The sequence below is a fragment of the Cupressus sempervirens genome, chromosome 5 (genome assembly GCF_028749045.1).
Source record: "Cupressus sempervirens isolate cs-2001-9-10 chromosome 5, ASM2874904v1, whole genome shotgun sequence".
Lineage (NCBI taxonomy): Eukaryota > Viridiplantae > Streptophyta > Pinopsida > Cupressales > Cupressaceae > Cupressus > Cupressus sempervirens.
This window is the reverse complement of record NC_143122.1, coordinates 194,254,622-194,272,863: the sequence shown is the minus strand read 5'-3', so window position 1 is coordinate 194,272,863 and position 18,242 is coordinate 194,254,622. Positions and strand designations below refer to the sequence as shown.

General features: G+C 35.6%; 1 protein-coding gene across 1 annotated transcript in view; it reads right to left on the bottom strand.

The window, feature by feature from the left end:
* Nucleotides 1-18,242, bottom strand: part of APX3 (ascorbate peroxidase 3) — a 119,771-nt gene that overhangs the window by 50,235 nt on the left and 51,294 nt on the right. The window contains exons 4-5 of the mRNA XM_089829087.1: nucleotides 13,755-13,820; nucleotides 13,621-13,669 (exon numbers count right to left, since the gene is read on the bottom strand). Coding sequence (XP_089685213.1) covers nucleotides 13,621-13,669; nucleotides 13,755-13,820 — 115 coding nt within the window. The remainder of the gene's footprint in view (nucleotides 1-13,620; nucleotides 13,670-13,754; nucleotides 13,821-18,242) is intronic.

Below are 18,242 nucleotides of genomic sequence, written 5' to 3'. Positions count from 1 at the left end.
TAGTACAGTTGATCAGAAAGTGAGCATTCAAGACTTTGCAGAAAATGAGTATCAGGCACAGTTGGATGCTTCTTCACATGAGATAGAGGCTAGTAGCTCTTTACTTGGTTTGGCAAGCCAGCTGAAGACAAGGGACAAGAATATTGTCACGGCTTTATCTCATCATGACAGGATACATGGACTGATTGAGAATCACATTTGGATGATTCAATTACAGGAGAGACAGAAAGGAGTCACAACAGGTTCTTGTGACGACTTACAACAGATCAAGGAAGGCATCGAGGCAATGAAGTTAAGCTGCATACACCTACTTTCAAATCGCGATCATATCCTTAATCTTGCAAGGATCTATTTAGATGTAGTGAAGAAGGAGGAGAAGGAGGTTGACCGGTTTTTTCATGAGCTGGAGGATACTCGGAATTCCTTGGTGTGTACTCAATTGGCTCTCCAAGATTCTGAGAGACACGTGGACGAGCTTTGTCTTGAGGTGAGTTCAATTCGAGAGTTAGCGCGCATACCAGGGACTCAGTTTCCTTTTACAGTCGGGTCACATATTGATGATGATATGAGTACATCTAGCATTCACACTCCGGATTCAGAGACTGTAGACAGGTGTGTGAAGTCAGTTGGTATTGTTCACATTACTCAAGTGAGAAGTTTACTTGAATTGCCAACTGGTTTCCGTTCATGGATTAGATGTTGGGATCCTTATCTTAGTACTTGGGATCGTTTTGACCAAAGATATCTATAATTCCTTGGTAGTAGTATCTATTGCACCATCATGGACTTGATTAGTAGTTTGCCAGGTGTAGTTCTCATCCATGCCAGCAACTTGTTTGATGCTGGAATTAGTTTTTACACACCTGTGTTGGGCATTGTTCATGTATCCAGTCGACCATCCTTGTTGGAATGGGTTGATGATCTCTCAGATATGACAGTTTACAGAAGAGTCCCAGGATCCGAGTATTACAGACGATAGCTATTCCGAGGTTACTCCTTTGGACAGTGTACCAGGGATAGAGTATAGGAGTTCGACTAGTCAGCACAATCATGTGTCTAGTCAGCTGAGAGTTGGCGAGCGAGACATTTCTATCGCTTGCGAGCATTTCGATGCTGCTCGTCAGTTGTTAGCAGTTTACGGATGGGGTTATCCTACTAGTGATGAGCAGGGAGGCAATTATCTTTCCTTGATAGAGATCCACTCTTTATGGGAGGCTATCCGGATTCTGAGACAAAATTATATGTAGTTGGTAGCCGACTGAGATTATCTTATGGAGTGGGGGAGTACAGCATACGATGCATTATTGGCCAAGGAAGATGAGGTGAGTGAGCTTACTCAGCAGCTCGAGGTGACTTCTGAGATTCTTGAGAGTACACAGTTGGCTTTTGAGAGTCACAGTTTCATTTGGCTAAGGTGACCATGGAGTTAGAGTGACTTCAGTCTTTACCAGATTCTGTACAATCACAGACCGTGGTGTCTGGTGATCCGCGGATGTCCATGGTCGAGGTTGATAGAGGTAGTGGAGATGAGGATATATCTCTCCACGACACTACTATTGGCATATTTGGTCCATTTCCACTAGAGGCAGGTTCAACTGAGTTGGGCGCTGCAGCTGAGCATTGTGATATGTTTGACTTGGAGGGCACAGAGACTAGTGATGTTGTTGATTCTGCACTCTTGGCTATATCATCCTCTGACTTAGCTGATGATCAATCACAGTTGGTCATATCACGTCTGCAGGATGAGTCTTTGACTGAGATTGGTTCTTTTTACCAGCATTATACTAAAGGATATGTTCATCGGTTTGCTTTTGATCCATGTGTTGAGGAGTTGATGGCAGACAGGTTTGGACTGGGCTCTCATTTTTGCTATCTACCGTGTAATGACTATTCACCATCAGCAGTGCATGGGTGTTATGGTTATGAGACAGTGGCCGATAATCTGCAGAGTTGTGTTAACTACAGCAGATGTACACTGTGTGGATTCTTTGTATTTGGTGCAGTTTCATGTGGGAGTGGTCACTATTATAGCAGAGTTGGAGTGTGCATTCCACATAACATGGTGGGTTGTGTGGATGGTGTTTATTATGTTGACAGTTTGGGTGATCTACTCTACTTGGGATCTAATATTTTGAGAGTTTGTGCCTCGTGGGTTCTTGACTGTGGCAGTAGTGGATTTGGAGTTCAGTTGCACCGTGATTCACGATTCATTTATGGATTCCTCTTGGTTAATTTTCACAGGTTGTTGCAGGAGCCTATGTTGACTGACAGCAATATAGTTCATGACTACATTTGGGATCCAGGTGGATTGATTGGGTTGTTGTTCGGCCATTGCTTGGGGACAAGCAATTTTGGGAAGGGCGGACTGTAATGTCCCCTTTTTAGCATTCATAGCATGATGTTGTCGTTAGCCTATTTCCCCACGGTCCCGTAGGCTAACCAGGACATTAAAAGGGCTTAGAGGCCATTTGGCCTAGATAGTTTCAGTTGCAGGTCTTTCTGAGGGGTTTTGAGGCAACTTTGGGCATACTTACTATTTATAATAAGTCATCTTGGGCATGGGTGGACATCCAGTGGCAGCGATATGTCGATGGTAATTGTTTAAAATCGGCAAGAAGACTTGTTTATCATTGATAAGATTTGTTTTGCATTGATAAAGCTATTTTATAAAGTTAAATTTAAATATTTAACTTTATTAATGCATAGACTATAGTTTGTGGGAAATATTTAAATTAAAAGAGTCCCCTTTATTTTATAACACATTGGAGACATAAGTTACATAAAGGGAGTTATGTTTTATCCCACATTGAGAAAACGAAGGATGGGACTCTTGTGAGAACACTATAAAAGAAATGGAAGAGCTTCTTTTAAGCATGCTTGGAAATATCAAAGAAATTGAGAAATTTTCTAGCGATTATGTCTGAATAGTTTGGAGGACGAAATCCCTTCAGGCTGGAAATCTTGACGCCATTGAAAGATATGGTCTTGAGATTCAACATAGTAGCAGTCCGAAAAAGCGGAACCGAAAAAGCAGGCTAAAAAAAGCGGGTACGAAAAAGCTGTCCGAAAAAAGCAGGCTGAAAAAACGGGTACGAAAAAGCAGCTCGATAAAAGCAAAGCAAAAAGGGCAGCATAGAAGGAAATTATTTCAGCCATCTACAACCAGGTTCTTTTGTTAGTATTGTTTTTAGGATGTTATAAGCTTTCAGCTGTAAGTATGCATTATACCAGCATTATCATTTTGTAATCCATGTAAATGCCAAAGTCTTGGCCATATTTCATGAGCATTGTAATTTTCATTGCAATTAAGAAGATAATAGTTGCTGGTGTCATTTAAACAATTTAATATCATTATTTATCAGCTAGTTAGTTTGCATACCAAGTGTTTGTAAAAATGTCAGTTGGCTGTAGGTGTTCATTTCTCATGCTTAGATCATATATATGCACTGAATATCGTCAAAATTAGTAGCACACTCATATTAGGTCATTGTGTAGTCCATTGTAGTCTTCTAGCACAAGATTCTCATTGATGCAAATTGAAGAAAAAGTCATTTGAAGCTAGCTGAAATACTATATCAGTCATACGTCCCTTGCATGTAAATTGTTTGATGAAATTCCTTGAGCTTTCATCAGCATTTTTGAGGGCAGATTTGAGGAGGGTTATTACAGTGGTATCAGAGCTTGCTTGCAAAGTGTTTGACGAAATGTCAAACAACTGAAGTATAAAGATTTTTGGTGTTTGAAGAAGTTATAACCTATTGGAGTTATTACAATAAACCTACATCACATGAGAAATCCTTGAGCAAGAAAGAGAAAAGCTTGAAAATGATTTCTAGGGCAATTGAGTCATTTGGGAAGTTGTTACTGAATGTTCATTTTAATGCAAACAGTTCCCCAGTTGATTGGTTAGACGTACTGTTGGATAATTTTGATAATCAATTTCAGAATTTGGAGAGATGTGCAGAGGGCAGTGCAAAAGGAATTTGGAGTCAATAGGTATATGCATCTATGTGCTCTAACTGCTAAAGGTAAACCTACATTAGATGCAGCAATAGATAAAACCAAGAAGTTGATAGATGGTGGTACTTATATTCTGAAAGCTTGTATTAATCCTTTTGACAAAGTAACGGAGATTAACAAACTGATTAAGGAGAGTAAGAATGAACTATCAAGCAAAGCAAAGGCCTTCGATTTATCCAAGGGATTTGCTTCTGATTTCATGAATGAAATTGTCAGATTGCATGACAGGATTGAGTCCTTGGAGGTTGAGAAGAGGCGAGTGTATAGAAGATTTTCTTACTTGAGGAATCTCATTGTTCCTAAGTTAGATGTTCTTGAACAGAGCTTAGAAGAAGCTACCACATCGAGTAAGTCTCCACCACCAAATCTTATACATGCAGAGGAGACAATATATGTATTATGTGGAGAAATCCAGATTTTAGACAGTATTAGAAAGAACTGGATAGGAGATATCAACTCATTCAGGAGCAGTTATCCAGATATATTCAAGATGTTGTATGTACTTTGATCAGACATGTATATATGTGTATGCGCAGTATATAGGGTTTTGGTAGACATGTTTTGGTTTTATCCCCGCCTTTGCAATTGATGTCGAAGGGGGAGAGAGTATGTGAAACATATAATATCATTCTAAGGGGGAGAACATTTTTGAGGACTTGGCATACTTTGAATGGACACTTAACCATTTTTAATAAGTGTTGCCATCAATGCCAAACGGGGAGATTTTTGGCAAGAGAGACTAGTAGTGCATGGTATGTTGTCATTAATGGCAACTACTATTCCATTTCGTGGCCATTTTTGCTGAGCAGACGATTCACCAAAAGATTTACACAGAGATTTCAGGTTTACCAGATGTGTTCAGGCAAGCATACAGATCAGTTTCGTGTGAGCACAATCAGAAGTCAGGGCATGCGATTGCAGGGAATGGAACTAGACAATATGATTATGTCTACTCCGATCATCGCAAGGTCTGAGGAGATTGTATTATGGAGATATTCATTGTGACTATCTGTTTATCAGTTTTTGTGATGAACAAGGCAAGTTCGGTAATGATTACTGGTATGGTAAATTGTGTGAAGAATTAGTTTCGATAAGTAGTATACTTTGGTTGAGCCAACACAAGAGTCTTTTACCCTTGATCATCGTGCATCACATTATTGTTTTCGTGGAGATTCTACACATTACACTCTATGGAGCTGACATAGCTTATGTTTTTGAGTTAAGTGATCATATATAAGATTGGGTATAGATAGCGAAGGAAAAGATACAATTTTATGGTTGACTATTATGATGCATGGATGCGAAATGTGTAATCAGAGATTGTGTTTAAGGCAGAAACTTTGTGAGAGCTTCATCGGAATTGTTCAAGCATAGTAGATGCTACCAGTCAGTTTGGTAAAGAACACTAAATCCATTTTTTATTTGTGTTTTAACTAGTGAACCTGATTGAGGGTTAGATCAATTTTGTCTATGAGCAGTGAACTCCAGGTGAGTGCCTAAATGCAAGTGCATTCCAAAACCCTTCCTTTGTACTCATGCCTTTAACTGAGCACTTATCACTACAGTAGTAAGATTTTTATGGGTACCATCCCAACACTGGGTGTTTTCCTTGAAAACAAATCATGGTTTTCTGAATTCTCTGATTGCTTATGTGTTAGCTATAGTTTACTTTTCAAATGTTTTGTATGATGCTTGACCAATCTGGTTGAAGTTTAAAGTGTTAGAATACCTCTTCAATCCTAACAGAAAATGCAAACACAAGCTCTCCAATATCCTCTAAATGAAAATGTAACATACAGCCTTGTTTTCTTGTTTTGTTTCCTTTTTGAATTTCCTTATTGAAAATGAGAGATATTCAGAACATTTGTATCACAATAATAATACTTGCAGCAAAATAATAACTCAAGAAATGACAATATTCCGAAAAGTCCACTGAGTAATATAACTCAGATTTAATTTCAGAATGGAGTACAATATATCATCCTAATGGAAAACCACCCAGATAACTAAAATGGTTTTAGAACACATTTCAAGCATACCCATTAAGTCCAGCAATACATAAATTTGATCTAGCAATGAAATCTACAAACTGGCATCAATATATTTGGATGCCACCCTCCATAGATTCCTTGAAATGCAATGTTTGGAATGTCTCTGATCATGCCAGCCTTAGACACTTCCAAACGGACACAATACATCAGCCTCCTCTCCCAACCCAAGTACAAGATATGACTTGCCCAAAAGGTTTTCAAAAAATGCAACAGACAGCAGCCCTCTTCTATCAGCTTCCACAAACAATTTGTCAATATGAAGAAGATGAGTAAGTCACAACACCATTAAGGCTCCAATGAGATTCCTTAATGAATCCCCCAAAGATACTCCAAGTTGGGTATCTCACCAACATGGTCAATATTCCTTACAAGAGATTTTGTCCTCACAAAGCCACAAAATGGACGAGTTCAACCAACAAAAAAATTTCCAAAATATCCAGCCAAGCTTACGAAGTGAGCTCATAGAACTTGCTTTCATATCTCTCCAAAAGCTGCATGCCTTTTGCCTTTGCTTTTAATTTAATTTTTTAATCTCCTTATGTCTCCAAGGGGCATCCCAATCTGCAAGGCCCCATCTTGATATGTTTTGCACTTGTAAATTTTTGGCACCCTTGTAGTCTTTTATTAAACATATCAAAATAAAGATAAAGTTGAACCTTTAATTTAATTTTATAATTTTATAATTTATTGTTATTTAATTTAAAAGCATTGGACCATATCAAATGTCAAGATATCATCATTAACTGTATCCACAAAATATTCTAAAAAGAGCAGCATTGACAACTAGCTTCCCAGAACTGCCGTATTAAATATAGTATAAGAAAACCATCCAAATCCACTTCAAAAGGGGGATTGCACACATCTCAACCGCATGATCTCAAGGGAGCATGTCACAGCTGGATCAAACTGTCATTATGAGTTCCCTAACCCAACTTATTAGCCAATGGGAACCTGCTGAATAGAATATTAGCCCACCATATTAAAGTGCATAGGAAGGAGATGTTAATTTATAAGATCAATTAGGTGGAGATAGAAACTAACTAATATTAATTGAAATACTGTCCTGATTTCTTTCTTGGAACTCTGATAATTACTTTCCTTTCAATTCAATGATGTGATCGAATGGACATAAACTTTTCTTGAGAGCAGATCTACTTCTGACTGTATTGTATATAGATATACCACTGATAATCTACAGAATAAATATGAATACATATATATACTGAATTTACTGATCAAATAAGAAGTGGATGGCAGACTGAGATCTGTCGATGGCTGTGATTCAAAAATGCCTCGTATTGATTGATGTCACAATAGCCACCGAATGTTAATAAGGAGGGAAACATGCCAACGTAGGGGCATAACCCTACATTGGCACTGCCGATCATAATTATAATGACCGATACTTAGTTTATGCGATTCTCCAACAGAACCGACTTGATTCATAGTTTCAACTTATGATTTAATATGTAATTTTGATATATGTTGATTATATGTGTGTGTGTGTGTGCATATTATATATATATATATATATTGATGTCACAACAGCCACCGAATGTTAATAAGGAGGGAAACATGCCAACATAGGGGCATGACCCTACATTGGCACTGCCGATCATAATTATAATGACTGATACTTAGATTATGCGATTGTCCAACAGAACCAACTTGATTCATAATTTCAACTTATGATTTAATATGTAATTTGATATATGTTGATTATATGTGTGTGTGTGTGTGTGCGTGCATATTATATCAGACTTTGATTCCTAACAACATATATATATATATATATATATAACTTATGGAATTTGCTCCAATTCACTATGAGGCTAATTTCTCAACACTCCCTCTTTAGCAAAGAGGGAATTCAAGCAATTATAATACAAGATTTAAACACTACCTTAAGTGTGGTCTATGATAGATTTATGTCTGGCAAGATCCAACCCAAAGAACTATAACAAATTGATCTTCCTGGTGTCTAGCAAAATCCGGCCCAAAGAACCATGATAACACTTGCTCCAACACATTTTGGTGTTAGGAGATAGATCAACTATTGATAAGGCAATCACCTTACAATAGTGACCTCACACATGAAAGATCGTCACCTTTCATAACACACAATTTGCAAACAATCTAATTTTCAATTATTCATGAATATATTAAATTACAAATGTATTTACAAACTTGTCATGCCAAGTTTACCTCTGAAGTACTCTATTTTCAACCTTGCAAGAGGCTTGATGAAAATGTCAACATTTTGCTCATTAGTGAGGATATAAATTAGTTTGATGACATTTTTGTCAACCATGTCTCCCATGTAATGGTATGGAGTCTCGATGTGCTTTGATCGATTGAGGAAGACAAGATTAGCAGAAAGTTTGATGCAGCTTCGATTATCACAATGAATCACTGTGGGACTTAGTTGCTTTCCAAAAAGTCTAAATAATAGCTTTCTCAACCATACTCCCTCGTCAGCCCCCATGAAGGCTGCCATATATTCAACTTTGGTGGAATTTAAGGCAATTGTTGGTTGTTTTCTACTAAACCAAGATATCATTGTTGATCCAAGACTGGAGCAACACCTTGTAATGCTCTTGCGGTTAATGGAACAACCAGCCCAATCAGAATCAATATATTCTTCAAGTTTAATCTCAACATTTGTGTACTTCAAACCAAGACCAATAGTACCATGTAGATATCTCAAGATATGTTTAGCAACCATCAGATGAATCTTCTTTCATTTACACATGAAATGACTTAAAACATTGGTGGCATAGCAGATATCAAGCCTAGTGTTTACTAAATACATAAGCGATCCAATGATCTATCTGTAAAGAGTGGGATCAATAGATTCTGAGTTCACGGCTTCTTCTTTTAGCTTGTGTAGATTTGTTTCCATCGTAGTTGCTAGAGGTGTGCAGTCCATCATACCAAATCTGGTTAATATGTCATGGGTGTACTTCCCTTGATTTAGAAAAATATGATCTTTCTTTTGACATACTTCTAGACGCAAGAAGTAGTGTAGTTGGCCTAGATCCTTCATTTCAAATTCAGCTACAACATCTTGTTTGCATCTTTCAATTAAATGATCTTCACCTGTTATTAATAAGTCATCAACATATAAAACAAGTATTAACATATCACCATTAGATATTTTGAAATATATGTTAGGATCAGCTTCATTTTTGGAGCATCCTAGTTTGGAGAGGTAGTTATCTATCCTTTCATACCAAGCTCATGGTGCTTGTTTGAGGCCATAAAGAGATTTCTTTAGTTCACATACATATAGGTTCTTATCTTTTATAACAAAACCTTTAGGTTGTTCAATATATACTTCTTCATTAATGAAACCATTCAAAAATGCGGTCTTGACATCCATTTGATGTATCTCCCTTCCTTTGGATGCTGCACTTGCAATAATTGTTCTTACTGAAGTGTATCGAGCAACTGAAGCAAATGTTTCCTCATAATCAATACCTACCTTTTGAGAGAAACCTCGAGCAACAAATCTTGCTTTATGTTTTTCAATACTACCCTCTGAAACATACTTGATTTTATATAACCACTTTGATGAAACAACTAATTTGTCTTTTGGCCTAGGTACAATATCCCAAACATCATTTTGTAATATTGATTGACATTCAACCATAGCATCTTTCCATGCTTGACAAGATAGGGCTTCTTCAACAGTTGATGGTTCAGATTTTGTAAGCTCGGTTACTAGTGTAGTTAACATGATTTATTTCTGGTTTTCTTGCTCTCTCCGGAGATTTCATTTGGTTCAACATTATTTTCTTCAATCACTTACCTTGCCCATAATGGCCTTTTCTTGATATTAGAGATGTCTCTATTTTCAATGTTTGGTAATAGTTCATTCTCTTCTGATATGTTCTCCCTCTGATTTTCAGTTTGCATATTTTCATCTAATTCTGTGATGGGCTTATCTTCTATACTAGTGGATAGTTTTAAGGTAGTGTTTTCTTCAAATTAGACATCTCTGCTGATTTCAACTAATCTCTGCCCAGGTATATATACTCTATACCCTTTGGTGTTTTCACTCTATCCAACAAATATTCCTTTCTTCACAGATGGTTCTAACTTGGTTCTTTTTTCTTTAGGCATGTGAATGTAAATGGGGCAACCAAATATTCTAAGATGACTTAGGTCAGGTTTAATTCCTGTAAAGGCTTCTTCAAGGATTATGTTTTCTAGGGTTGAGTGTGGGCATCTATTTTGAATATATACAGCAGTATTAGTGGCCTCAGCCCAGAATGAGAAGTGTAAATTTTGATAATGTAGCGTGGCTATTGTTGCTTCAAGTTATGTTTTTCCTTTCTACTACCTCATTCTAATGAGGATTATAAGGTACAGTATACTCCCTCTTAATCCCAACAGAGGTGCAAAAGTCTTTGAAATTTTCAAAGGTGTATTCACCCCCATTGTCTGATCGTAGAGGTTTTTTTCTTTTTGACGTTTGATTTTCCACAATTGCTTTGAACTTTTTAAATTTCAATAGAATGTCATTTTATTCTTTGACCTTTAGAAAGGAAATCCAAGTTGTCATTGAAAAATCATCAATAAAGATTATGTAGTATGAATATCCTCCTAGAGAAAGTGGTGACATAGGTCCACACAAATCAGTGTGGACTAGTTCTAGAATTGACTTAGATTTGTGTTCACTTGGAGGAGAAGATTTTTTTACATTCTTTCCTAGAGCATATCCTTTACAAATGCCTATATGGTTTGAATTTAAGTTAGGTGTTCCAGTGGTGATTTTTTCTATATTTGGTAGTGTACTGAATCCAATGTGTCTGAGCCTTCTATGTCATACTTCATTAGGGTTTCTTACTTCATGATTTAGAGCTTGCTTTTTGATGTTACACAGTTTATATAGGGTTCCATCTCTAGACCGTATGGTGATAGCATTCTTGAGGTTAGAGTTTTTAGGCCAGTACAAAACTTTGTCTTTGTTAAAGGTGGCTTGATACCCTTCACCTACAAGTCTAGAGATGGATACTAGATTCCTTTTTTATGCCAGGTATGAAAAGAACATCTTTCAATTTTAGAGTAATCCCAGTTCTTAATTGTATAGAACAGGTTCCAATTCCTTTTACTGGATAGGTGCAGTTATCTCCAATGGTGTCTACTTTAGTCAGATAATTTTCAAAAGTTTCAAACTTATCTCTGAATCCTGTTATGTGACGGGATGCACCACTGTCTATTATCCACACATTTTTGTTGGATTTCATCTCACTTGATAGTGTTGAGTAGAATAATAGATTTTCTTTCTTGTTTCTTTCGACTAAGGAGACTAGAATTTTTTTGCTTTCTAGACAAAGTCTAAAGGTATGTCCAAATGTCTCACACTTGTAAAATTGAACTTTGGAGAAGACTTTTCTATTGTGATTATTGTTTCCTTTTCGTTGATCATTTTTCGTCCCTTTATGTTTAAATTTTCTCTTCTTTCCTCTGTTATTAGAGACTAAGAAAAGAGCTTGATTTGAAATGATCCCTCTAGAAATTAGTCTTGATTCTTCTAAGGTGCAAACATTTGATCAAAAGCTGGTATTGAAGGTTTGCTGATGACTTGGATGAATGCTTCCCAAGATATAGGTAGTCCTCTAAATGCTATTATGGATAATTCTTGATCTTCTACTTTGTTTCCAATAGAATAATTGATTCTTTATTTCAGAATTTCTTCCAAATTAAGATGAGATTGACTCTCCTCTTTATTCATTTTTATATTCATAAGTTGTTTTTCAATGTAAGCAATCTACTTGAATTGTTGATCTCAAATGTATTCGTAATTGTTTTAAATACTTCAAATGCTTTCTTGAGATTTGATATGGAAGGAAGAATATGATCTTTTACTAAATCAACAATGGTTTTCCTGGCTTTATTATTTCGCCTTTTCCATCGTCTTCAAGTATTGAAATGTTTGCTTCAATGAATGAACCTAATTCCGATTCTTCGAGGATTGTTGTAATTTGAATTTTCTATGAGAAGAAATTTGTTGCTCCTTCAAGGCTCAAGCCTATCCTCGACACTAACATTGTTTGCCATGATGTTTATTTTCAGAAGTTAGTTTAGCGATCTCTCTACCAATTTGGCTCTGATACCATGTTAATTTATAAGATCAATTTGGTGGAGATAGAAACTAACTAATATTGATTGAAATAATGTCCTGATTTCTTTCTTGAAACTCTGATAATTACTTTCCTTTCAAATCAATGATGTGATCGAATCAACATAAACTTTTCTTGAGAACAGATCTACTTCTGACTGTATTGTATGTAGATATACCACTGATAATCTACAGAATAAATGTGAAGTATATATATACTGAATTTACTGATCAAATAAGAAGTGGATGGCAGACTGAGATCTGTCAATGGCTGTGATTCAAAAATTCTTTGTATTTATTGATGTCACTACAGCCACCGAATGGTAATAAGCAAGGAGGGAAACATGCCAACGTAGGGTCATGACCCTACGTTGGCACTGCAGATCATAATTATAATGACCGATAGTTTATGCGATTCTCCAACAGAGCCGACTTGATTCATAATTTCAACTTATGATTTAATATGTTTTTTGTTATATTTTGATTATAATGATATGTGTGTGTGTGTGTGTGCAAATTATATCAGACTTTGATTCCTATATATATATACTAATGGAATTTTCTTCAATTCACTATGAGGCTAATTTCTCAACACTCCCTCTCTTTAGCAAAGAGGGAGTTGAAGCAATTATAATACAAGATTTCTCAACAAGGGAATTTGCTTCAATTCACTATGAGGCTAATTTCTCAACAGGGGACATTACAAAATTACAAATAACAAACCAAGAATCTGATTTAAACTCCTTACAATTTGTTTACACTATTTAATGAAGTGATTTTATTATTTTTATCGAAGTTACTTTAATTGAATTGATTAAAAATAAAGTTTTCTTTTAGATTTATTTCAGTGGGACAATTTTATAAATATTTCTTTTTATTCTCTCTCATAGCAAATGAAAACAAAAACAAGCTAGATGACTCTGCTAGAAGATCATTTGGATAAAGTGGACATCACAGATATTTACATGGATTTAAATCTAGTCACCCAAATGCAAATAGATCAAATTGGCTCTTCAATCTTGCAATTCTAAAGGTCTTTGATCAAGTTCAACAAACTGCTTGAGCTGCCACATGATAAATTTTCTGATTTTATTTTATTTGTAGGAACAATGCCACCATCCAAATCAATAGTAGATGCGATACAATCCCCAATTAAGAATGGCGAGTTAGCAGTATGATCAAACACAGTTTCATTTGGGAATCCATTACAGGGCTTAGCAAATGCCATAAAGATATGAAAAACTAACAGAGTTTACAATGTCAATATTTTAATCTTAGCATCATTATTATTCATATAACATTTATCTATAGTTAAGAAATGAATTTGAAAAGTATGTGCATACTTCTATAGACAATTTAATAGATGCTTAAGCATATAGAACAAACTGAAAATTCAAGTAAGTCATGAGGAATGTCAGAAACCTTTATTAGCATCAGGAAGCCGTCCTTCTTTTGGTGAGGCTAATGAATCCTGAATAAAAAGAAGGTGCAGCATAACATATTAGCAAATAATATCGAATACAATATAAACTGATGAAAATCTATTGCACATTCACCTTACGACCAGGGACAAATTCTACTGTAGGACCTCCAGTAACCTCAACAGCAACCACACCAGCCAGCTAAAGAAGCATAAAAAAAAAAAAATGTTAGAAGTTTGCCGTGAATTGACATCTTGATCCTGACTTGCACATAAACACTTAAACCAAAACCTAGATTCTGTATTGACATTAAAGCTTTATATGCATTTGACTAGACAACATGGAGCACGCACAAGCCATACTAGAATTCTGAATAAATCAAATTAGCTTCAATGGGAACCTTAGAAACCCAATTATCAAAGACCATCTGATTATTATAATTTTCTCCTTTGAACTTGACTGCACTCATACTAGGATGAGCAAGAGAAGCTTGTGATGAATCAGACTTCTCCTGGATCTTTGTGTGAATCCTCCCACGTCTGAGAGCCAAGAAATAGAATTTATATGCACAAGGATGCATAGAACGAAAGGATGATTTCCTAACAGCTGTAACAGTAATCATTAATATCAATGAAGAACTAATGGTAGTTGCTACACATCTGCCTGTGCCCCAGGTAGAGTAGTTGGCCCTTGATCAATTTTTGAGATCTCATCCATATGCCTCTTCGTATACACTGGTACTTAAGATCAAGTTTTATTCCCACTCAAACACTTATGCTAGGTAAATCTAGTTGTCTAGTACCCTGCTGCTTTAGACCATCTAAGGATAAAGAATAAACTGACAAGTAGTTTTTGAAATTTAAATACGAAGTAATAAAAGGAGTTCATCCAACAATTAGTTTGTGTAAGGCTTCTTCTAGTCAGAGATATTCTGGCTGAAGGTCCATACCTGCTTGCTTTTATAGGTGTCGAGGTTTTTAATGTAGGCTAAAGTAACTAGAGATTTAAAAAAGAAAGGTAAGGAAAGAAAGTAGAAGTGGGCAGAAGGTGCTGAGCAAAATTTATAACCACAAAAAGATAGAACTTTTGGTTAAGAAGGTAGATTGGAGCAGATTCAAACAGGCAGAATAGAATAGCACTTCTGGCGGTTGTTAACCCATGAATTGCTGGAACATATTCATAACCTTTTGAATAAGTTGAAGTTGAAATATAGTCTACTATTGTCAGTAGTCATGTAGATCCCACCCAAGAAGCTGGAGCGAATCAGGATTATAGGTCAAAGTGCAAAGAAATTCATGGTGTACAAAGGAGATTCATCACAAGAATAATAAAAGGAGATTCATTGCGTTTTGCTTTCTCTGTTGGCTTTGCATTTTTAACATTTTGCTTCAAAGAAATAAAATCAAAATTAAGGTTATAACAAAAAAAGAACTGCTTGTAGAAAATTATAATATATCTATTGATAATAAAGTTACAAGGACTTCAACTTTAAACAATAATGTAGGGATTAAAAGAAAATAGTGTCATATCCCCCACCAATATATAAATTCACAGCCTTTAAAATTATAATCTTTGGGCCGACCTTGTCATCTATAAATATGTTTTCATCATTTCGAATTTTTGAAGGTAGCTAAAATTGGTAGAACTTAAAGAATATATAAGAAAATTTTAAACCCTCCTTAAAAGTTGCTGATTCCCTTTGTATATGGAAATCAATATTATCTTATCTGTTTTGGACTGACCACACATCCTGGCCGACCACTCACTGGAATATTTTCGAAGGCAATCATAAATTTTTTAGATTGCCCAAGAAAGAGAAAAGAAAAGTAAGAAGGGAGGGATTACTTTACAATGAAGAGCAGTGATTGATGAGTTAAGACGAAGCACTAATCTTAATAGGGTAGCAGTCTGTTTAAACTTTAAAGCAAAGATTAAGTTTCTTTTTGGGCAGAGATCTAGTGAGAGATTAAAAGAGTTGGAAGTAGTTAACAAATGACAGTAGTTATTTCATTATTTTTGAAGGTGATGGGAAATAAATTAATAATCAGTAATTGTTTATTTAGTGGTCAGAATGAGGGGGTATAACCATTTCAAAAGGGTACTCATATCAAAAGGGCGTGACCCCCTACACAGAAGGGAGATATAAAAAGTGCAGACCACCATTTGGAGAAAGGGGCCAATCCATTAAGAAGATGTCTAGCTGATGGAAAGGAAGATTTAGGAACAGACCTAAATAAGGAATATAAGAAAATGTGAGGAAGCCTTATAAACAGACCTTTAGCAGACCAAAAATGTAGACGTCAGCATTCAATGTAAAAAGAGGCAGACAAAGAGTTATACATTAAACAGCAGTTTATATACTTATCAAATATTCTGGTATGCTTTTGATATGAGATTTAGCTTATGAAGTCAGACTTCTAAGCCCTACTGACAAATGTTCATATCTCATTGAGCATGCCTACTTGCCGTCATATCCCTCATTGCACTGGATTGCTCAATCTACAAGTGTTGATAATGGAAAGATTGTTTTAGAGGCACTTCTATGTGATGGTACACAAAACAATGACTGGCAGATCAAATTGAATTCACAGACACTGGATTATCTTCTTTAAAGCATGATTTGCTGACAGTGATGTGAGTGTGCGCATAATCACAACCCAATGTCCATGCCATGACGTCTATGTGCCTTGAGAACATGATCACTGTCAAGGGATAGTAAGGAATCAAAATTGAGCCAAATACTTTGTCGAGAAAAAAATATACTTCTGTATAAAACCAAGATATACCTTTATAATAAAGTCACCTTAGCAACTTAAGTGATATATTTTTACTGCTATTTTAGCTTTTAGCATCTAGGACAAGTGCATGTTTAACCTTGATGCACCCTTACACTTGGAAATTCTGTCGAACAGTTTGTATAAGATGAGATGAACAACTTGTGATGTGTCTGATTTGTTGAGTTTCAGATTTGCACATTTGTCATGCTTGTATAAACTCTGAAATATTTTATATATATATATATATATAACTCAATGCCACTCAATGAAAATAGCCATTATCCATCAATGATGTACATTTGACTGTAATTACTACTTCAACAAGCAACCAAAGTTCAGGGAATTTTACTTGCCGTCATATCCCTCATTGCACTGGATTGCCAAATCTATGAGTGTTGATAATGGAAAGATTGTTTTAGAGGCACTTCTATGTGATGGTACACAAAACAATGACTGGCAGATCAAATTGAATTCACAGGCACTGGATTATCTTCTTTAAAGCATGATTTGCTGACAGTGATGTGAGTGTGTGCATAATCACAACCCAATGTCCATACCATGATGTCTATATGCCTTGAGAACATGATCACTGTCAAGGGATAGTAAGGAGTCAAAATTGAGCCAAATACTTTGTCAAGAAAAAAAAAATACTTCTGTACAATACCAAGACATACCTTTATAATAAAGTCACCTTAGCAACTTCAGTGATATATTTTTACTGCTATTTTAGCTTTTAGCATCTAGGACAAGTCCATTTTTAACCTTGATGCACCCTTACACTTGGAAATTCTGTCGAACAGTTTGTATAAGATGAGATGAACAACTTTTTATGTGTCTGATTTGTTGAGTTTCTGATTTGCGCATTTGTCATGCTTGTATAAACTCTGAAATATACATACATACATACATATATGTATGTATGTATGTATGTATGTATGTATATATACATACATACATATGTATGCATGTATGTATATATACATACATACATACATACATATATATAACTCAATGCCACTTAATGAAAATAGCCATTATCCATCAATGATGTACATTTGACTGTAATTACTGGTTCAACTAGCATTTGCCATGCTTGTATAAACTCTGAAATATATATATATATATATATATATATATATATATACAACTCAATGCCACTCAATGAAAATAGCCATTATCCATCAATGATGTACATTTGAGTGTAATTACTACTTCAACAAGCAACCGAAGTTCAGGGAATTTTATAAGTATTACAGAAAAGCAGATTACAAAATCCGACTGTCTTTAAATGGAAAATTTCACTATCCTTACATAAATGTAACTAACACTTCAGTAAAATGATGGCCTCCAAGTCTCATGTATACATCGGGTTTACATCAAACACTGTCCACAGAAAACTAAGGTATTGAATGGGAACTTTATGTCCAAAAAAAATGGAGCTTGCTGCTAAAAATGATCATGAATAGCTGTCTATCTATATAATCTCAGAGAATGCAATATCAGACCTGTCAAAAAAATATACAATCTGTCAAACACACAGAAAAGACCTCTTCAACTCATTCCAGTGAGCTATTGCACCTTTGCAGCGAGGAACTTTTCTATGGCTAAGTAGGGATAAAGGTACACAGAAAGCCTACTCAAAAAATTGATATCGACTTCAGCAATATGGATAGTAATGTCCCTTATTTCAGCAGCTCAATATTACACTTCTGTCACCTCAGAAAATAGTTAGCAATCACCTGAAATGATGATGTCAAGCCCCAAGAAGGATGAATAAACTTGCCAGAGCTAGTTGTTTCATCGATGAAAATTGACATGCCTCATGTAAAATTTTAAACCAGGAATA